Here is a 22814-nt window from a genome sequence, read left to right as displayed (position 1 = left end):
TCTCTTACCCTCTCCCATGCCCTCCCCCTGCACACACACATTCTTTTTCTCTCTCTCAAATAAATAAATAAATAAATAAATATTTTAAAATAGATATAAAGTAGCATATCACACCCAAAAAGCAAATAACCCAGTAAGAAATGGGCAGAATACATGAATAGACATTTTTTTCAAAGAAGACATACGGATGGATAACAGATACGTCAATATCACTCATCATCAGAGAAATCAAAAACACAATGAAATATCACCTCACACTGGTAAAAATGGCTAAAATCAACAACACAAGGAACAACAGGTATCAGTGAGGATGCAGAAGAAGGGGAACCCTCTTGCACTGGTCGGTGGGAACAAAACCTGATGCAGCCACTCTGGAAAACAGCATAGAGGCTCCTCAAAAAGTTAAAAAATAGAACTACCCAAAACCCCCAGCAATTGCACTACTAGGTATTTACCCATAGGATACAAAAATACAGATTCGAAAGGGTACATGCACCCTGATGTTTATGTCAACATTATCAACAATAGCCAAACTATGGAGAGATCCCAAATGTCCCTCAACTGATGAGTAGATAAGGAAAAGGTGTGTGTGTGTATGTGTGTGTGTGTGCGCGTGCGCGTGTGTCTATATGTACAGATATATCTGTATATATACTTATAAATATGTACACCCACGTACACACACAATGGAATGTTATTCAGCCATTGAAAAGAATGAAATCTTCCCATTTGCCAATGACATGGATGGAGCTAGAGTATATTCTGCTAAGCAGAATAAGTCAGTTAGAGAAAGACAAATACCATATGATTTCACTCACACGTGGAACTTAAGAAACAAAACAGATGAACATATGGGAAGGAGGGGAAGAGGAAAAGAGAGAGGGAAACAAACCATAAGAGACCCTTAATGACAGAGAACAAACTGAGGGTTGATAGAGGGTGGGGGATGGTTAAATGGGTGATGGGTATGAAGGAGGGCACTTGACATGATGAACACTGTGTGTTATATGTGATGAGCCACTAAATTCTACTCCTGAAACAAATATTACACTATATGTTAACCAGAACTTAAATAAAAATTTGAAAAAAAAATAATAACAATAAAAATAGCATATCTATCTGTTCAATCTTTCAAATCATTGTCTAATTTTTTGGGTATCAACAGAAAACACACCAATAAATAAAGAGCTCTGAGATACACTGGAAGTATATTTTTTTCTTATATATTAAGCTGAATTTGAGAGGTACAGCTCTATTCTGTTAGGGCATTTCAAGTAACAGCTTTCTGTTGCCCTGCATTACCTAGGGCAGGATTCAGCAACTACAGCCTGAGAATCAAATTCTGCTGCCACCTACTTTTGTAAGTAAAATTCCATTGGAGCGCTGCTACCTCCATTCATTTATGTATTTTCTGTGGCTGTTTTCACCTTACAGTGGTAGAACTGAGTAGTTGTGACAGAGATCACATAGCCTACAAAACCTGAAATAGGTACTATCTGGCCCTGTATAGAAAAAAGTCTCTTAGCCCTTGCCATTGGGTGTTGTCCTCATCTACATGGTCAGTGCTAGCTCTCCACCAAAGAACCCACATTCCAGGATAGGGGAAGAGAACAAAAGACCAAATGGAAGGGGAAAAGTTGCATTTCCAAAGACCAGCTTGAACTTGCACATATTATGTCTCATTTACTCTATGGTCATGGGTTAGACATGCTCAGCAAAAATGCAGTGGGTCAGAAATGTGCCCAGTTAACATATGTGTGGGTGGGTCTGTTACTAAAAGGAAAAAGGGTAAGTAGATACTGCAGAACGCTAAGCATTTTCTGCCACAGATATGGGGGGGCGGGGGAGTGGCAGTACAGTTGGAAATAAGAGTAGAAAGGATAAATTTCTTGAAACATCACCTTCATTGAATAAATATTGACGATTAGGAGCACATCACAAAGTAGAAGCCTGCCTTTCAGGAATTTTGCCTCTTCCTTACTTATTCCTAGTGAAATGTAATTCACCCCAAAACTGGTAATGCTTATATTTTAAAGAGCGATCATCAGGGCACCTGGGTAGCTCAGTCGTCAAGCATCTGCCTTTGGGTCAGGTCATGATCCCAGCGTCCTATGATCCATTCCCTCATCAGGCTCCCTGCTAAGCAGGAAGCCTGCTTCTCCCTCTCCCACTCCCCCTTGTGTTCCCTCTCTCTGTGTGTCTCTGTCAAACAAATAAATAACGTTTAAATAAATAAATAAACAAAAGTAAAGAGCAGATCGTCATATTTTATATTTGTTTTCTTTCAGTGACGAGAAATATGCCTTCAGTCTGGGCAAGGGTATCGTTAGCCTGGTATGTATGCCTCCTCTGCAGAGCCTCTTACTCTATAACACACCTCAGTGTAATTGCAGTGATAGTATCTACAGATTCAGTTGCTTCAGGAGCATTTTTACACCTCCTTTCCCTCTTCCTGACACACATATTCAATGTAAACAAGATATGTGCTCACTAACTAGATATTCATTTACATGCTTGAATGCCTTATGTTAGCAAATCCCCATAAGAGGTATCCGAAGGAATGTGAAGACAGGCATATTAAATAGGGCAGAGTCAGCAACTACAGTTCAACAGTTAAATCCAGCCCACTACCTATGTTGTAAATAAAGTTTCAGAGACCACAGCCATTCTTTTTCATTTACATATTGTCTATGGCTACCTTTATACTACAAAAGCAAAGCTAAGTAGTTCCACAGAGATTGTACAACCTGTAAAAAGCCTACATTTCTATTTTGCCAATTAAAGAGAAAGTTTGCCAATCCCTAAACGACGGCATTCTGAGGAGTCCTTACTTTCATTTGAACTCAGGATTATAAGTAAAATAGCAAGAAATTAATTTGAAGGTAAGCAAGAATTTAACTCTAAGTATAGACAGACCCTAGAATTGATATTTATATTTCTTGAAATTTTTTCCTGGAGCTTCTAAGGGCAGAAAAGGTACTGATTTCCTTTGGAAATACTTTAACAAGATGAATAAGTTTAATGAGGATTAATGGTTCCTTCCAATGGGATGAACTGTTTCATGTCATTTATATAAAGTTACTACATTTACTATGTATATTTACTGTGAAATCAAATATCCACAAAACCATTTTTTTTAATTTTTTTAAAGACTATTTATTTATTTATTTATTTGCCAGAGGAAGGGGGAGAAAGAACACAAGCAGGCAGAGCAGTAGGCAGAGGGAGAGGGAGAAGCAGGGGGTCCCCCATATGGGGCTCCATCCCAGGACCCTGAGATCATGACCTGAACCAAAGGCAGATGTTTAACCTCTGGGCCACTCAGGTGCCCCTCCAAAAAAATTATTTGAAAATTAGAGATGTTTCAAAATAAGCAGAGAAAAACAATTTCACTTATTTCTGTTTCACATTTATAAACAAAAAATAGAGTGAATCATTACAACTTAGATTTTAACATTTTTGCTCTATCTGTGTCACCATGATTAGAACCTTGTAGGAAAAACTGAAGTTATTGTGATATAAGCAGAAGTGTTAATCTTGGGATTTTTTTTAGCTTTTGGGGTATTTTTTAAAAATTTGGGGATGTTTTTTATTGCTACAGACATAAGACATTTTAAATAAATTCCCTAATATTTTAATATTGATATTTCAACCCAATCCTATGCATTGGGTGCCATTAATTTTGTTGCATTCTTTTGTGATAAGGTTATTGAAATATTCATACCTTTCCATAAAATCATGAAGAATTTTAGTCCAAGAAAAATGTTTCAAGTCCCATGATAGCTTCTGACACCTATTTTATTAAATTTTACTTTTAAATATCTCTCATGTTTCCCTTCAGTAATTGTCCTAATATATTCTGTTGTCAAACTAGATTCTTACAATATGAGGTATTTAATCCATTTACATTTGCATTTAAAAGAGAAAAGTCATGAGAAATATTTAACAACTAAAAATCAATGATAAAATATGTCCAAATACTGAATAACACATTAAGTTAAACAAGAACTAGAAAGCATGTTACTGCTTGTCAAAACAAAACAAAAAAAATAATTCTCCCATTTAGTTATCCTTTAGCTACTGCTGAAATTCCAATTCATTTTTTTTTAATTTCTCAGTCTTCTCTTTGAAAGAAGTTGAGTAAAAATCAATAGGTAATCGTAATCAAGGACCTCATATTCATTAACATCTTTCAGGAATATGTATTTCAATTCTTCTCTGCCTGAGTTATCACAATGCACATTGGAGCATAAAGAATAAATGCAAGAGAAAAGAAAATCAACCACAGGACAAAAGAGCAAGGGAGAACACAGACACAAATGGGTTAAAAGAACGAATGAATGAGAGAAAAGGAAAACTTCAAGACGATACTGCTTTAATAGTATCTAGGAGTACACAGGGGAAGGCTAGGAAGAAAATTGTGCTGACCTGTAAGAAATAGGCTGTTTCTGGGAGCTGTCCAATGTACTAACCGAACGGCTAGAACACAACTTACCTCCTTAGTAGGAATTGTCTTCAGGGATTCGTCCTTGAAACAAGGCATCTCTTTACTCATCTTTTACAGCTATTTCTTCTAAGCCATCTTTAAAACGATTTTCCAATATATTACTCTACCCTTCCGTGACTTCTTAAAAATCCCTACACCGAATAATTAAGTAAATATAGCCAGTGGCAAAAAAAGGAAACATGAACCCGTCTTTGTTAAAATATTAAAGATAATATGAAATCAGTAAAATTTCATTTTCTTATACCAAATTTTAAATTTCCTTTCATCTCAAAAACATGATCTAACGATAACTTTTAAATCTCCCTTAAATTGAACTCATATAGTTGCCACTCTTAAGTCCTGTAGGGCAGCACAAATCAATGAGGAAAACAAGCCAGAAGGACGTGAGGATTTATCTTTGTTCACAAATACCGATGGGCAATTTAAAAGTCGAAAGACTTCACAACAGAGGGCTGATCGACCCATTGGCCTATCAAAGGGTAAATCGCATTATTGAAAGGAGATTGAAGTTGTTTTGTTTGGGCGCGGGGGGGGGGGGGGGGGGGGTGGTGGTGGTGAGGGTTTGCTTTGCCCCCCACGCTGGGGTTACATAGTTAAGTACATTCAGAGAAAATATTAGGACCCCCCCCCATTTTATTGCCATCATAACTTTTGCCCTGAAGTAATTTCTTCCACTTTACATGAGTAGGAGATAAGTAGGGAAGGGAAACTCAAGTATCTGTTGTTAGGGTGATTACAACAAAACGGACTTTAGAAGTCGGGTTTGTAACACCGCAGGAGAGCTGTTTCCAGGCTCTGGAAGGAGAAAGCCGGTTCCAACAGCGACTCTGGGGAATGCGCTCTCCGCCCCCACCTACCGTGCTTACTTAAGCTAATGGAAGATCCTGCCTTTCAGTAGCGGCTGCACTGGGATACCAGACAAACAGCTCCCCTCGACCCCTGGCAGACAGGGCCCCTCTTCAGGACATCATTAAAAGCACATGCACTTATTTCACACCCATTGGCAGCCTCCGGTGGCAAGACTCAGGACTCCTACTCTGAAGCCAAGGAGAAGCCAGAGTGGTGGAAAACATCCTCGCTTTGAAAATCCAAAGCTAAATTAAAAGAGCTACATGAGATAAGGAGCCTGAAGAATATTAGTTGGCTGCGGGGATGAGGAGAGGCACAAAAAGCACAGCAGGTAAGAGGCTAGGGGTTGTTGCCAAAGTGTCCCAGGTGGCTCATGGAAAAGGATCTCGGAATTGGAGGCCTGTCCCTTTGAGACTTCCACGCGTGCTCAAGCTTGTCTTCTTCCATCAGTTTCGAGACGACGACATTGTCAGAGCCTTCCCTATCGGTGCCACTAATCCTATTATCATCTTGGTTATAAATATTAATTCCCCTGGCCTTTCGGAGATGGTGCCGCGTCAGATTCAGAGCTGTTAGGAGTCTCGCCCCTCGCTGCAAGAAACCGATGCGAGGCAAGTCCAAGCTGATGCGATGGCGGCCCAGGAGAGGTGCGTGGACGCCAGCGTGCTGGACTTCGTCGCAGACCTGTCCCTGGCCTCCCCTGGGCACCCTCTCCTCTGCGACTTCGCACCCGGGGTTCCCTTTGGGGACCCGGACCTTGTGCTCCGAGAGGGAAGACGCAGGAGGCTGGCACGCTTTGAGGAGGAGGATCCAGAAGAGGAGGGCGAAGTAGACGAGGGGGAGGAGGAGGAGGAGGAAGAGGAGCCTGGGAGAGGCGCCTCCCCGCTGGGCCGTCCCAAGAGGAAAAGGGTGATCACCTATGCCCAGCGCCAGGCAGCCAACATCCGCGAAAGGAAGCGGATGTTCAACCTCAATGAGGCCTTCGACCAGCTGCGAAGGAAGGTGCCCACTTTTGCTTACGAGAAGAGACTGTCCCGAATCGAGACCCTACGCCTGGCCATCGTCTACATTTCCTTCATGACCGAGCTCTTGGAGGGCTGCGAAAAGAAGGATACCGGCTGAACCGGAGCGGGAGAGAGGGGTCTGCGCCCTCCTCCCGGACGCGCGCGGGCTTGGCGTGCTTCGGGACCCAGCAGGGTGTGGCCGACAGGCCAGGAGGGACTCTTCAAGGCAGAATGTCTGGCCTTCTGGAGTTTGGTTCAGGGTTGCGAAATCCCCACAGCCCTCAAGAAGTGGCAGCCGTAGAGTTGATAGACACGCGAACGCTCTCAATTGGAGTCTGGGGCAGGGGCGGGCGGGGCGCCTTACGAGTTCGAACGCGCGGGGCTATAGACGCGAGCGCCGGGACACAGCTTCGGCCGGCCTGTTGGCGAGGAGCTAATCCTCTCCCCAAACTGCAGATTTCCGGGGCTTCTGTAGAGTCCAAACTCTTCTGTTTTCTTTTAAAAAGGAAAGGAAGGAAGGAAGGAAGGAAGGAAGAAAAGAAAAAATTAAATAGATGTTCTTACTTTTTTTTTTTTTTTTAAAGCCTCAAGAGTCAGTGTTGCCCAATCCCCAATCCCGGGCAGGCACGCCGCTCCCGCCCGCGCGTTTTTGGGGGGCACCTACAACAGAATCATTGGCAAAGCGTTCGGGTGCGGGTCTTCAGAGAAGCCAAGGGGCTCCGGACCTCGGGTCTGATCCTCTTTGGCTTGTCTAGAGAGAGACAGAAGGAAGGAGATGAGGACGGAAGGAGAGTCCAGGGGACAGGCGACCTCTGAGAAGGGACATTATTCTCGCCTCTCTTCCCCTTAATTTCCAGAACCAGAAACCTTGTTCGGGTCGCTCCAGGAGACCAAAGCTTGACCCCGGAGGTGGACCGAAGGAGCTCGGTCTCCGAGGGCAGGAATGCTCCCGGGCTTGCCCGGATCCTCGGCTCTCCGAACTTTGGCCACCGAGCGGGGCTTACCCCCTGCGCTTCCGGGAAAATGACCTGGTCTTCCCAGGTGCAGCGCAGTTTGAGTGCGCACTTTACAATTTTTAGCTGTAGGTAGAAAAGACAGCTTTCTTTCTAGCTGCATCTAGGAACAGGTAAAGCAAAAACTCCATTCTTCGACTTTGGAAAATGTATATGATGGAGAGGAGGTTTGAAGCAGGACCTAGGCGAGAGCCTACCTCCAGTTTGGACCCTCTGCCACTCCATGGTTTTGCTTTGTGGGCGACCTGAACTGGGGTTGTTCAGATAGGAGTAGGTAAGTGAGGAGGAACCTGAGTTAACAAGTACCGCCTAACCATAAATTCAGAAGTTCAAAAGGATAAATCCTAATACTTTATTTTGCCTCTTCACATCGCACACCTTTGCACACACACATACACAATACACACACACAATTCTCCCTCTTTACCTTTAGGAATATAATACATTTTTATTAATAAGTACGATATACTCACCCTAGAAAGTTTGGAAAACATAAGTTAAAAAAAGAAAATTTAAATCACTTCACAATGCCATAGTTAGCATTTTTTTTTTTTTTTAAATATTTATTTATTTGAGAGGCAGAGAGAGACAATGAAAGAAAGAGAGTATGAGAGAAGAGAAGTCAGTGGGAGAAGCAGACTTCTGCTGAGCAGGGAGCCTGATGTGGGACTTGATCCCGGGACTCCAGGATCATGACCTGAGCCGAAGGCAGTCGCTTAACCGACTGAGCCACCCAGGTGCCCCCATAGTTAGCATTTTTATTTCCTTCTACTTTTTTCTTTCTGTACAGATATAAATTGAATACGCTTAACAAATTTGAGATACTTTTGGATACAGATCTTTTTCCATTCAGCAATATAGAATGAGCACCTTTCCCCTGGCTTTAAATACTATTCATACATAATTCTGATTACTGTATTTTGTCATAACGACGTGTCATAATTTAATGCCAGTTCTTTACAAGTAGATAGGTAAGATACTTCCTTTAAAAAAAAAATGATGCAAAGAGCATTCTTTTAAATGTCTTCTCTGCCTGTGGTAATTTCCTGGTATTAGGTAACTAGAAGTAAAATTTCTTCATCACATGAACATTTAAGTTTGTGGCTACAAATGGCCAGATTGTCTTCCCAGGTGGGTTTTGCCAGTTCACACTCCTGCTCACCAGCACTGCAGTGACTTGCTTGTCTCTCAAGTGTCTTCATTTAAAACTTGTCCTAGTTCTTCTATCTATAGGAACTGAAATAGTTCTGAAATGACCACCCTACCGAAAACGATTTCATATTTTGACTGTGTCTTTTCACCAGGACTTTTTCTACTTCTACCATACGATCTGTATACACAGGTAAAAGGGAAAAAAATGTAACTAGATGAGATAAAAAAAAAAAAAACAGCAAAATCAGGGAGTACATTTTTTATTCTCTAGTGCCTTTAATAAAATGAACTGAAATTTGGATAATGACTCCTATGTCAGTCTTATAAAGTAAAATTACTCATTTTTCTAGACAACATTTTGGCTAATGAGACTAACATTTCTTTCTGTATTTTTAAAGATAAATTTAAAATTACTAATTTTAATATGTTGGAAGGACATAACTAATTACTTCTCAACTTTTCATTAAACAGTATTCTGTTTCCCAACTTCTTTTGGACTGCTAGTGGCTCCAGCAATACTTCATGTTTATCCAGTTATTTATTTAATTGGTTTAAAAATGTGTTGATATTTTATGTATAGTGTGAATGGGTTCAAAATTTAATGATCTTGCAGACTCTCCCTTCTTTCTCCCACATAAAGTCCTCCTGAGAATTAAACATCATGTAAAAAAAAAAAAAAGAAAGAAAGAAAGAAAGAAAAAATCTATGAGTGTTAAGTTTTTAAAAAATGATTCAACGCTAGGAATCATCAATATTTTTTTGAAAACCAGAAATTAAAAATAAAAACTCTGTAGACAAAAGACCTCAAAATCACTGGGTCCTAAAGAGTAAATACAAGCATCCACCATCCTTAATCCTCTCCCTCACACTCTGAACCACACTGTCCTATTTTTAGTAAGCACTTGATATCCTACAGTGAATACCTCTTCAGTGTAGTAAATAATATCTAGAGATTGTAAGCAGAAAAACAATTTCATCATTATCACTAGAAGATTTATGTCCACAATTCTTGAATCTGTTAAAGTGCAAATGTTTTGCTCTTTGTAATTTTTTATATGTTGAGAAGCTGCTTTAAAATGTAAAGTCCCTTAATACATTTTCTTAATCATTGTACTGATAGAATAATTTGAAGCCAAATAAGGATTATAAACACTGAGAAATGGGTTGACTTATTTCTCACATGAAATCATCCATAGAGATCAGACACGATCGTCTGCATCTAGAACATGAATCTACTATACCTCCATGTCTTGACACCCAACTTTTATAAGCAATGTGACAGTTGTAGTTCTTTTTCAATCTTTTCATCTAAGATCCATAAATTTAGTGTACTTTTAATTTTTTTTACTGTAGTTGACACACAATATTCCATGAATCTCAGACGTACAACATAATGATTCAACAACTCTATACATTATGTTACGCTCATCACAGTTGCAGTTACCATCTGTCAGTGTAATATTTTTAAGATTTATTTATTTACTTACTTACTTATTAGAGAAAGAAAGAGAGATAGAAAGAGAGCTTCAGCGAACGTGGTGGGCACAGGGAGAGGGTAAAAGGAACCCAATCAAGCTGCTCTGGGGTGAGCACCAAGCATAACATAAGGTAGGGCTTGATTTCAGGACCCTGAGATCACAACCTGAGCCTGAGCCAAAAAAACCAAGAGTCAGATGCTTAACCAATTTCACCACCCAGGTGTCCCCAATGTACTTTTTAGTACAACTGCTTTTAGTATATAACACATCCTATGTTAAACTATATTATTCTTTATCTTTTAAACTAACATGAATGAAATATAAGTAGATATTGTTTTTTTAATACCTTCCACCAGTTAAAAAATCCTAATGTCAATTACTTCTGGAAAATTCTAATAATGTTTTTGAAATCTAAAAGTTATTTGGACATTTGAAATCTAAATATCATTTCAGATGCTGCTTGGAGGCAATTTTATTTATATAAGTCTGACTGAAATCTGCCTTTTGGTCTCAAAGTTCCCCATACTTATCTGGTTACTACTAGTATTCAGACACGTAAAACAAGAAAAGATCTAAATGAAATCACATTTGAGACATAATCAGACTTTCCAAGGAAAGTAAAAATAATCAAAGCCTTTGCCATCAATAGGCAGCTATTCAGGGCGATCATCTTTTACGGCTGCCCAATGTGAAAGCAGATTTTGGCAAAATTAGCACTGAAAACTGAATATTATGCTAGTACGTGTAATTCCTGCATGAATATACAATTAAAACCCTTGGATTGGTATATATTATTGCATTTATCAGCCTTTCCATCACAAAAACACGATGGTGGCAGGTTTATAGCAAAGCTATAAAAATTCTGATTTGAAATCTGATAAGCAGAGTTTAGCATAACTCTCTTCTTAATTACAAGTCTCAAAAATAATTTCAAAGGTAATGAGGACACTTAAGTACATTTTACATTTGAGCTTCCAAACTGGACCTGCAGTTTGAAAAGCCAAGAGACTGTATTTAATACAAAAGGTAAATTATTTTGTTTTTATCAAAAATAACTGGTAGATTAATACTGAATTTAAGTACTAAAACCACTTTTTATAGGGTGATATTATTTCATTAAATTATCTTTAATATAAAGTAGAAAAATGTTTAAGTTTTATTATAGATATCTATCTGGGGGCTCAAAGGTTCCTGAACTTTGCCAACATTCTGGGTGAAGTTAGTCCTAGTTTCTGGTCAGTGACCTCTCTTCCTGTGAATCCTGCACTAAAAAGGTTTGCAAAACAAGAATCAGCAGTTCTGACCATTTTGTTTTGACTTTGGGGTTTCTTTGAATCCAAAGCTCAAAACCAAACCTGGCAGAGGAGGATAAGGAAAGGAAAGAGGCCATGCAAACTGACATGAATAAAATACCAGAGAGATGGAAAAAACTTCAAGTCTCTATAAACCAAAGCCTATAAATTTCCACAAATTTCTCTGTGACCCCCAATTTTTAGTTCTGTGCCTGAAACATGTTCCATAAAGAAATATAAGGAAATGCAAAGAATAGTATGAATGTATTTTTACACACTCTTTATGGTTAATATTTGGCAGAATCGCACCCTTAATCTTGCAGAAAGCAAGAACTTTTAATGCAAAACCAAAATTTAATAACTATGATGGAAATTATCATAATAAAATGACATATGGCTACTTAGTGCTTTATGGTTTTCAAAGCACCACTCACAAACCTCCTCTCATTCGATCCTCCCAAATGGATTTCAAAAGGATCTAGAGTCTCTCTATTAAATTGAGTCATCAGTGTACCATCTTAAAAATACATTCACTCATTGAAATCAGCATGATACTGAGATACCTAAAGAGGGCCAGTGGTCACATATAAGCAACACATTACTTTGAAAGATATTATTTCCAAAGATCAAAAGCACCTTAACACACTTTGTGGATGATAAATTGTACAAAAGGCTAGTAGAGTCCCGCTCCCTCAAAGGCCAAATTTTACCACCTACTATTTAGGGCTCTGTGAAAGAGATTTCCACCTGCAGTCAACATACGTAGATGACCTCAAAGCAGCTGTTACAGACAGCTTTTTATAATTTCCAGTCTTCAAAAGGGAGGAAAATATCTATGAGAATTTGGAAATAGATCAAACAGTTGGTGTACAATAAAAGGCAACAGCATCAAATACATGTGTTTGAATGAACAAATGAATGGAATATGATTATACAACTATTTTACTGCAGATAATTTTGTGATTTCTCCAAAACTTAGTAAAATCACAAGCTGTATTTGTTACCAATCATATCTTGAACTGATGATATTTAGTCCTGTAGTTTAGTGAAATGTTGGTTATATTTAATCCCACATTTAGTGAAATGTTAGAGAAGCTAGAAATGGTCTCAAGGAGAAAAACCAAATAACTGAATTATTAGGTCTAGATATAGTAACAATATCTATAATAAGAAGTAGTAATATCTATAATCCTATTTATTATATTGCTTACTTATATGACAACTCATGTTCTAAACACTGAGTTAAGTTCTTTCCATGACTATTAGAGTTCAAATAATAATTTTAGGATATAAACACTATGATTATCCTAGCAGTGATGAGGACAGTATGGAATAGAGAAGTTAAACAACTTTCCCGGCTCAAGCAGCTAACAAAGAGTAAAACTAAGATTTATATTCAGCCAAGGATTTGAGACCAAATTCTTAGGGATTGAGGTTATTTGTGAATGAGTATATGGTTATTGTTTTTAAATAGAAATTATATGGTAAAAATACATAAGTATTCTTTATCTTTACTGAGGAGCAGAAATGTGGACATGGGTTTATCATGTAGTAAAGGGATATAGTTTCTGCAATTAGATTCGTAAGGTGGACTACTGGTGTAAGTTTTTGAAGAGGCCTTGAAATAATCTTCTATGGATATTTTAAAGCCAAAACTTTCCTCTAGTGGTTTCAGGGCAATCCTGCCAGAAGAGAAGAGACAAAATTCTTTTGGTGAACATAATGATTATAAAAACAGGCTTTGGAATTTGACAGAAGCGGGTTTGAATTGCAAGTACATTACATCATGTTATGGAAGCTAGTACAACTTATTTAGCCTTGCTGACCTTCAGTTTATTCATTTTTAAAATAGGAATAATAGGAGCGCCTGGGTGGCTCAGTCAGTTATGCATCTGCCTTTGGCTCAGTTCATGATCCCAGGGTCCTGGGATGGAGCCCCACATTGGGCTCCCTACTCAGCAGGGAGCCTGGTCCTCCCTCTGCCTGCCACTCCCCCCTGCATGTGCTTTCTCTCTCTCAAATAAATAATTTTAAAAAATAATAATAAAATAGGGATAATAATATTATTCCCCAGTAGGGCCCTTATGAGGATTGACTAAAATATGTATGCATAGTAAATGGTGTATCAGCATTCAGTAAATGGTACCTACTATGAAAATATTCATTGTCTTCAGCATCATCACCATCACCATCATATCCCTTCCAATTCTACGGCAACAAAAACTCTATGCAAGGCATCACCTTTAGCACCAATGGTAATATATGAAAGTACAAATTATGTAAAAAGCAGAACTCTACAAAGTACTTTTAAGTAATTTTTTTTTAAAAACGAGATAACATTTTTTCCTCCAATATTTTTTATTCCTGAAATACTTGAATGTCAGCATTTAGCTCTGGTCCATGCATCTTTCTAAGGGGAACAATACACACCCAACAGGAAAAGAGAGATCAGAACCCCCTCCTTTAACCCATTACTGCAACAGCAGATATATTATAAAAGAAAGGATAGGTAAGTGACTTTAAATCTGAGACAAAATGATTTGAATTCATTCAGAGAAGTTCTAGTCTATCAGCGGCCTAAACATTACATTTAAGTATGTGTTTTCTTTTTTTTCCAGGTACTATTTCTTTTTAAGTATGTGTTTTCTAAATAAGTGTACATTTACTCAAATCCAGTAATTTCTGATGGAATAGTTCTGTATCTTAATTGCAATGTAGTTGCGGTAACCCTATGTATGTGATAGAATGACATAAAACTGTATCTTCTTACACCAATGTTAATTTCCTAGTTTTGACATTGTAGCATAGTTATGTAAGATGTAACCAATGGAGAAAACTGAGTGAAAGCTACACAGAACTTCTCTACACCACTTTTGTAATGTCCTGTGAATCTATAGTTACTTTTAAAATAAAAACTGAAAAAAAAATCAGTTAATAACTATGACATTCATTTCAACATATAAAGCACCTAGCAAATTAAATTGTAATTATTTTAGGGAGACATTCACATGTGCTTGATTCTTATCTTGTTCTACAATTTTTCTTCAAGTGTTTCCTGTGAAAGTAAAGCCAAGTTTTGTGCATGGTATTATGTGTATCCTGGAATGAAAATCAGGACTCCACCCATGAAGGTCTTAGCCAAGAACTGATTATCTGATTCTGGGTTCCTTAGTTCATGCTGACTTCCTTGGCCAGATACATTCTCAAGTATGGATTTGAGTGGTGGAAGAGTTATATATCCTTATTCTGCCACTTACTGGATTAGATAATAACTCACTTAAAACATCTGGGCTTCAGTACCAGTCCTGGTCTGTGAAGAAGAAGTAATAAACACAGAGTTAAAGTATCAGAAGAGATCTCATAAAGTGCTTAGTACAGTGCCTCATACAAAGTAAACATTTTGTGAATGTTGTTATTGTTATTGTTTATGCTATTTCAATGTTGAATGTGTATATAGAGCAAAATGACAATTCAACCTTTTAGAAAGGCTCATGGAAACACATACAAAAACAGTATTAAATTGCTCCTCTTAAACAGAATCAGCTTTTAAATAGCATGGCATTTGTGCCAAATTTAATCTGCCACCACAATAGCAAATTTTGTTTTTAAAGTATAGAAAGACCCAGCTTCTGGTCCATAACATGTAATCACAATCTTTTATCTGTCAGGAAGGTCACTGTAAACCCTACATTTCTAAAATAACCTCTAAAATTTGCATATAGTTTTTTTTTATATGAAAAGGTGATACCAGAATTGGTAAATCCTCTGGGAATTTATTTTTGAGCAACTTCATCTTGAAAGTTGTGGTGTTGGTAATAGTAACTGAGAAGTGGCACTGCCTCAATTACTAAGCAGTTACGTATTCCTGACCTAGACAAACACGAAATACGAAAACCTGAAACTCAGCTCAGTCAACCAGGAATGGAGTACATAATCATGCTTTGTTTTAGGTTCCCTAAGGGACACAGGAGTCCCTGTGCACCAAAGAAGGTTAAATGCTACCTGCTTTCCACAGAGGAGACTCAGAGAGGAAAAGAGAAAAGGATCCTCCCTGGAGCAGCAGAGAAGGAAGTTAGGTCTCAAAGTGCACTCTTGGACATCCTGTGTTATTTCTGCCATTTACATTTTTTTGAAAATTTGGCACCTTGCTTTATTCTCTTTATCCAGAGATCTTTTTTTCACTGGCAAAAAATTATACCAAATCTTTAGAAAGTTTTGTACACTTTGGCCTTGATTTATTTGCAATTTACAAAGGAATTTTTGAAATGATGAAGTTGGTCTGAAATTACACATACTTTCTCAACATTTAAAAATGGGTAACCAAAAAAAAATTAAAATTAAAAAATGAAAATGGGGGCACCGGGTATCTCTGTTGGTTGAATGTCTGATTCTTGATTTCAGCTCAGGTCATGATTTCAGGGTCCTGAGATCAAGCCCCATGTCAGCTCTATGCTCAGTGAGGAGTCTGCTTGAGATTCTCGACCTCCCTTTCCCTCTGCCCTACCCCATCGCTTATACTAAATAAATAAATAAATATTTAAAAAATAAAAATGGTAATTCTTTTTTCATATCCACTATTTTAATTTTTTTTCTTCCTTACATAAAAAGATAAAAGGATAATTGTCACATCTTACTGCTTTTAAAAGCTTTGATTCAACTTCAGGTGGTTTATTTGAGGGATGGTAAACGGCCTTCTGAAATTAACTAAAATTTTTCTGACTTATGGAACATACTTAATTTCAAATATTCTCACCATGGGTTCATACTTTTGACCAAAAAATGTGGTAACTGTAGCTAACAAGTATTTGACAAGAAGTGGTTTTGTTAATTGTAGATCTTATTGAACATGCCACACCAATTCTTTCATCACTATTCGCTTGCTTAATCTCACTGAAGTCCATTAAAATTAGAGCAAATGAGCTCAGTTAAAATATACATACTGAATGCCACTTTGTTTCAAGATGACACAACCACAAATTAAACTTCATACCCTTATTAGTATATTGCATTTACTCAAATTCAATCAACTGCTTCTAAAGTTAACATAAAGCAGGCTAAAAATATGCTCAGGACTCAAAGTATTACACAATGAATCACAGCAAAAATCTTCTCACATTATATCCACATGAAAATACGCATCATACCTCAATGCAAACCCCAAAGTCCTTACCCAAGACATCTCCAGAGGTTCTCTTTCTAGGTTATAATCCCATCCTTCCATTGTATGGTTCACATACATGCAAACATGCATACATGTAAATATATATATATCAGAATGCCTTCACTTGTATTTTAGAGTTGATGGTGCATATATATATTTTTTCACTGCTAGCTCCAATCTAAAAATGGTTTCAATTTGGGCACCAGGGTGGCTCAGTTGGTTAAGCAACTGCCTTTGGCTCAGGTCATGATCCTGGAGTCCCAGGATTGAATCCCCCATCAGGCTCCCTGCTTGGCAGGGATTCTGCTTCTCCCTCTGACCCTCTCTCTTCTCATGCTCTCTCTCTCTCTCTCTCATTCTCTCTCTCTCAAATAAATAAATAAAATCTTTTTTAAGAAATGGTTTCATTTTTCTTCATTTTCTTTCATACTTTGGTAGTTTCGCTTTTTTTAAACTAATAGCCATCTCTTTCTTCAATATTTCCTACGTCATAATATTAATGATTATTGAACATTTCTAACTTTTTTAACCAAAATTCAGGGGAGCATCAGTGTCTTTACATATATTGAAAATAAGCCCAGGAATTACTCCAGTTATCAACTAAATATTAGCCCCATGTAAGTATATCAGACCTGAATATAATTACTAAGACTAGCAGCCAGTAAATTGTAGAAAAGAAAGTGTCTGGAATTGCCATTCGGGAAACCTACAGAACACTCATTGATTAGATGAGGGTCATTTACTCAATGAGAAAAACAGAATTTCCCTGGGAGCAGAGCTACTTCCTCTTGGAGAGATTCAAGACTATCTGAAGTTCAGGTAATTTACCGTATCAAGAAAGGTGTTAGAAAAGATTCAAGAAAGCTCTCTGAACTTTGGCTCTAGTTGGGAAGATCTAAGCCGAATTTTACAACATTAGGACATTTTGTGGATTGTTACAACTTGCTTACAGAAATTTCACAGGTAGGAATTTAGCCTAGGAAAATAATACTATGTATAAAGATGAGATTGAAAAAGATGTGTCTAGGTATTATTCATAATATTAAAATTGAGAAAATAACCTAGATAACTAAAAATATAAGTCCTTAAAAAATGTAAGTCCTCGTTTTAAATTGTTGTGGTCAGTCAGGGGTACCTGGGGGACTCAGCTGTTTAAGTGTCTGCTTTCAGCTCAGGCCATGATCTTGGGTCCTGGAATTGAGCCCTGTGTTGGGCTCCCTGCTCAGCAGGGAGCCTGCTTCTCCTTCTTTCTCTGGCCCTGCCCCCAACTCGTGGGCATGCTCTTTCTCTTTCAAATAAATAAATAAAATATTTTAAAAAAATAAAATAAATTGTTGTGGTCCTTAAACAGATGAGGTATGAAAGAAGCTGGGCTGTGGAAAGATGATTCCAATAAATCATAAATGAAAAATTATAAAGCAAAATTTAAGGCATGATTTCATTTCTGTTTCATATGGGAATATGTGGAAATGCATATGGGTATGTATGCATATCTTTATGTATATAAACATAAATGTTCATTTTATACATGCTATGGGAGAATCGGTCATTTTTGTACTTGTATATATTTTTCCAGTCTTCTAACATTCTCTTGTAGTCAGAAAAAGAACATAATTATTTTAAAACAAGTGGGACCATATCAAACTAAAAGCTCTGCACAGCAAAAGAAACCATCAAAAAATCAAAAGACAACCTAAGGAATAAGAGAAAATATTTGAAACCATCTATCTGATAAGCAGTTAATATCCAAAATATGCAACTAACTCATAACTCAATAGCAAAAACACATATAATCCAATTAAAAATGGACAAAGGAAGCAAATAGAAATTTTTCCAAAGAAGACCTACAAAGGGCCAACAGATACACGACAAAGTGTTCCACAGCACTAATCATAATGGAAATGCAAATCAAAACCACAACGAGGTATCACCTCCCCACCTGTCAGAATGGCTGTTATCAAAAAGAAAAAGGAAAGTGTTGGCAATGATGTGGAGAAAGAGGAACCCTTGTGCAATGTTGGTGGGGATGTAAATTAGTAGTATCACTATGGAAAACAGCTTGGGGGGGGTCCTCAAAAAATTAAAATAAAACTATTATATGGGCCAGCAATCCTACTTCTGGGTAAATATCTGAAGGAAACGAAATCACTATTTGGAAGAGACACCTGTGCCCCTCATGTTCACTGCGTTATTTACAATAGCCAAGACATGGAAACAACCCAGTGTCTATGGACAAATGGATAAAGAAAATGTGGGAAATATATACAATGAAATACAGTTTAGTCATTAAAAAAAAAAGAAGAAGAAAATCTTGTCTTCTACATAATGTGATGGGTTTTGAGGACATTATGCCACAGGAAATAAGTCAGACAAACACTCTATATTCTCACTTATATGTGGAATCTAAAAATGCCAAAGTCAGAGAAATAGAGTAGAATCGTGGCTGAAGGGAGTTGTACAGCAAAGGAAATGGGAAGATGTTAGTCAAAGGGTACAAACGTCCAGTTATAAATAAATTCTGAGGTCTAGTATACAGCATGATGACTATAATTAACAATACTCTATTAGAGACTTGAAAGCTGATGAGAGAATGTATATTGAGTGTTATCAAAACAAAAAAAAATAATAAAATTATTTTTAGTCAAAAATAGCCAGGCAATACAAATTGTGAATTATATTCTTAGTTGTTTGTCAGGATGCTGTTACTTAAGTAAGAACTATTGCCTTCTAACTCTAAAATATTTAAAACTAGGTATTTAATGTGCTTTGGTAAGATATTCTGCAATATTTTTCTTTGGCTCTGCAGAGCATAACATTATCAACATACTAGAAGGCCCTCTCATGCTTCCCACCAATTATTGTCTTTTTCCCCTACAAGGATATCCAGTAACCTGATTTTTAACAGCCTTGATTAGCTTCCCAGTTTTTCTATTATTTTATATGAAGGAAATCATTAGGTTTTGGTAAAAGAGTGCTTTTCAATTATAAATCTGTCTTCAATAAAACAAGTATTCTGACATTCTTCCCAAACATACAAGAGAAGTTGAAATTAATTAGAAAGATAAGAAATAAATTTACCATTAAATACAGAGTTAAAAATTAAAAGGAAAGTACTTAGCAAATATGCATTTTAATTTTATTGACACTGAAATGGAAAATGCAAATGGAAATTTTAACAATGTTTTGAGCCTTCTTAAACACAGCTGAGTTCACCCGCAATTTACACACATACACACACACATATACAAGCCTAATAAAAATAACCATAGTAAACTACACTAATTTCTAAGGAAATTCCTCATTTTTAAACAATTAGCACCACATTTTTCTTCCTATTAGCCCCATAGGAATTACAGTGCATGTATGAATGCATGTGCATATGTCTTGTGTGTATTTGTGTGTGTAAATTGCTTGATGTTTACTTCAACATTTAAAAGGATACATTAGAACCAGATAAGCCTGAGCCTCAAAACCACAGTCATATGCATATTCATTTTCATGTACTTTTCATATTCATGTTTGAAAACTGCTATATATTAAAAGAAAAAATTCATTTCTAATATAATTTCAAATTATTTCAAACTTGCACTGCTTTTAATAACTTTTATTGTTTTTAACATGTGACATTTTATCCCCATTAGCAATAACAGATGTCTAATGCATTAAAAAGGAAAATCCTGCACATATGTTGAAATAGAGGACTTTCCTGAAAGGAAAGCATGTGCTTTGATTTATATTAGTCAAAATTTAGATACTGTACTTGTGCTATTTCAGGAAATGAAAAGGTGAGGAAACAGTTATATACTAGTAAACCAGAGCAAAAGTCTCCATAGAAACCAAAACAGTTTCAGTGGGAGCCACACAAGCTAAGTTAATACCTAGACTATGGTCATATTAGCCCCTAGAGAGCTAATCCGTACAGAAGAAAACTCTGTCTCTTGGTTCGTTTGTGTTACATAGTATTTACAACTCTTTTGTTCACATTTAATTGTTAAAAACTCATCAGTCATCGACAGAATGAAAATCTGGGTGAATGCTAAAGAGAAAAGATCACAAGTGTTTACTTACTCTTCCCCAAATCCATTATCTTCACTACGAGTCAAAGGGAACACAAAGGGCAAATTGAAAAATAACAAAGGATAAATCCCATGTTATTTATTTGGCCGGTGTTTTGCCTCAGCTCTCACAAGCACTTCTGTGGACTTAGCTCCCCACTGCAGACAGTGCCATGTGACGAACCACAAGACAGCAGGGACAGCAATTAATTGACTGAACAACTACTATGCTGCCTACAAATACTATGTCACCCAATCCTTAAAAAATATTATGATAAATATTAATAAATCCATTTTAAAATAAAAAACCAAGTTAAATTAGATAAAATATCCTGTCCAAGCTCAGACAGTGGTGGAACTAGATTTTGACCGAGTTGTGTCCTTCTCTAGAGGTAACGGTGACAAATGTTGCTGTAATGGAGCTCTATGCCCTGTCAGTTAGCTGGAGGACAGCATACACTTCTTGCAAACGTGGCCTGGCATTGTCTGTGTGTCCAGTTTGGTAAGGAACTTTTGCAAGCATAGACTGAAGGACTCCTTTAAGAGTTACCATCAATTCCTATGGTTTCAATCTATACCAACTTTCAAGAGTATATTTGTTGCTAGTAGGATGGTTTGTATTTCATGCGATTTGTATTTTGTTCCCTTACTCTCATTTTCTGTATTATTATTGCTTTGTGTTCATAGAGTGTGAAAGAAATCATTTCTTGCATCTAAATTCAGCTGTTTTCTTAGATGCTTCAGAAATATGTGACACACTTGTACAGCTTCATACTGGCTAATACAGTAACAAAAAGGCTACCACCTCAAGACCACATAATCCTTGGTATTTCCTCCATGTGATGCATTTCATTAGTCTCTGGTTCATAATTAATCATAAGGTAGGCTGTCAGCTAAAGTGCCCTGTATGTGATATTTATTGTATTTATGGTGCTTGGGGAACAAAGGGGTGGTGTGGAATACATAAGCATTAGACAAATCTGTGTTTTGGCAGGTGTGTCCTACTAATCAAACTGAATATCACAACCTTTGTGCTACTGGACAGAGTTACTGTCCATTTTTTTCTTTTCTTGTTTACTTGATTTTCTTACAGTTTAGCAAAATTAAAACTAAATTGAGATGATCCTCTAAATGCGAAATGTTAACCTTAAAACAGAGAAAACTTGCTTGTAAGAGTGTCTATTTCATTATCTCCACAAAAAGAAAAACACAACTTACAGGCTGAAACTAAGTCTGGTTCATATAAGACATAATTTGTCAAGTTATAACGCCAAGAAACCCAAAACAATGTCAAGCGCAGCAGCAAGGTCAGAAATGCCAGGTCCTACTTATAAGAGGACAGTGTGGACAAACCCCAAGGAAGCATTTTTTAAGAAGAAAGGGTACTATTCAGACTACCCTAAACTATGAATCGGAGGGTGGCTGGAAACGTTTCATGGGGGCTGACAGCAAATTTACTACCGAGTGGATCAAGTGGCAAAAAGTGAATACAATTCTCAGATTTATGACATTTAATTCAAAAATAGAGGTTCTCCTGAAATAAAATTCAAACCATTGGGAGAATTTCCATGTCAGAAGATAAGATTTATAACATTTTCATCATCAGCTTAAAGTATAAGGCCATTCTTATGTCTCTGATTTTGTGGATGTTCTTTGGATTACTTCACTATTGCATAAATCTGTTTTTCCTTCATACTGACTGATTTGCTCTAAGTCAGTTGTAGTTGCTTTTTAATGTTTCTATATCTTTAGTAATTGGCTTTCAATGTATGACACTGTATTACAGTTCTACTAGCTCTTCATTGATCATTCATGCCACAAGGATAAGTGGTTATGTATAACAAAAAATAAAATTGTTATAGATCAATCTTTATTCCCTTCACTTCTCTCTCCCCACATAGCTTCCCCCCTCCCCGGCCCTGTTCATGCTGTTACTCTCTTAGACTCACTGGCTGAATTTTACACAGTAGCATATAAAATTAAAAGTTTATTTTCTAGAGTCTTTCCTTCTGTGAAAATGCATGCAGATTATGTTTCCTATAGACATTTTAGAGAAAGAAACATGAAGACATATTTTACTCCATCAGTGAAGTTAGTGGGCTACATAAGTATCTCCTTTGGGGGAGAGAGGTTGACAAAATGATCAAGAAGGTGCACAATTTCCCGACTCCTCTTTCCCCAGTCAGTGTGCATGGTCATTCTTATGCATAGCCCTGAACTAGGTAAGCACACAAATGTCACAGCGAGCAGAGAGTGAAAAGCAGCAATAATGTAGGCTCAGTTTACATTGAAATTGGACTGGA

General features: G+C 37.2%; 1 protein-coding gene across 1 annotated transcript; it reads left to right on the top strand.

Annotated features, from left to right (window-relative positions):
• Positions 1–5528: 5528 nt before the first annotated feature.
• FERD3L (Fer3 like bHLH transcription factor) lies at positions 5529–6674 on the top strand. Its single transcript, XM_045062765.1, has one exon. The coding sequence runs from the start codon at positions 5987–5989 to the stop codon at positions 6476–6478; it is 492 nt and encodes a 163-aa protein (XP_044918700.1). The 5' UTR covers positions 5529–5986; the 3' UTR covers positions 6479–6674.
• Positions 6675–22814: the final 16140 nt, after the last annotated feature.

Source organism: Mustela putorius, unplaced genomic scaffold, assembly GCF_011764305.1.
Source record: "Mustela putorius furo isolate JIRA1106 unplaced genomic scaffold, ASM1176430v1.1 tig00003845_pilon_pilon_pilon, whole genome shotgun sequence".
Classification (NCBI taxonomy): domain Eukaryota; kingdom Metazoa; phylum Chordata; class Mammalia; order Carnivora; family Mustelidae; genus Mustela; species Mustela putorius.
Note: the sequence above shows the minus strand (reverse complement) of the source record. Positions and strands in the feature narration are given on the sequence as shown.

What these genes read in the sequence shown, in the direction of transcription:
- FERD3L (XM_045062765.1), top strand. Translation starts at nt 5,987, where the DNA reads ATGGCGGCCCAGGAGAGGTGCGTGGACGCCAGCGTGCTGGACTTCGTC.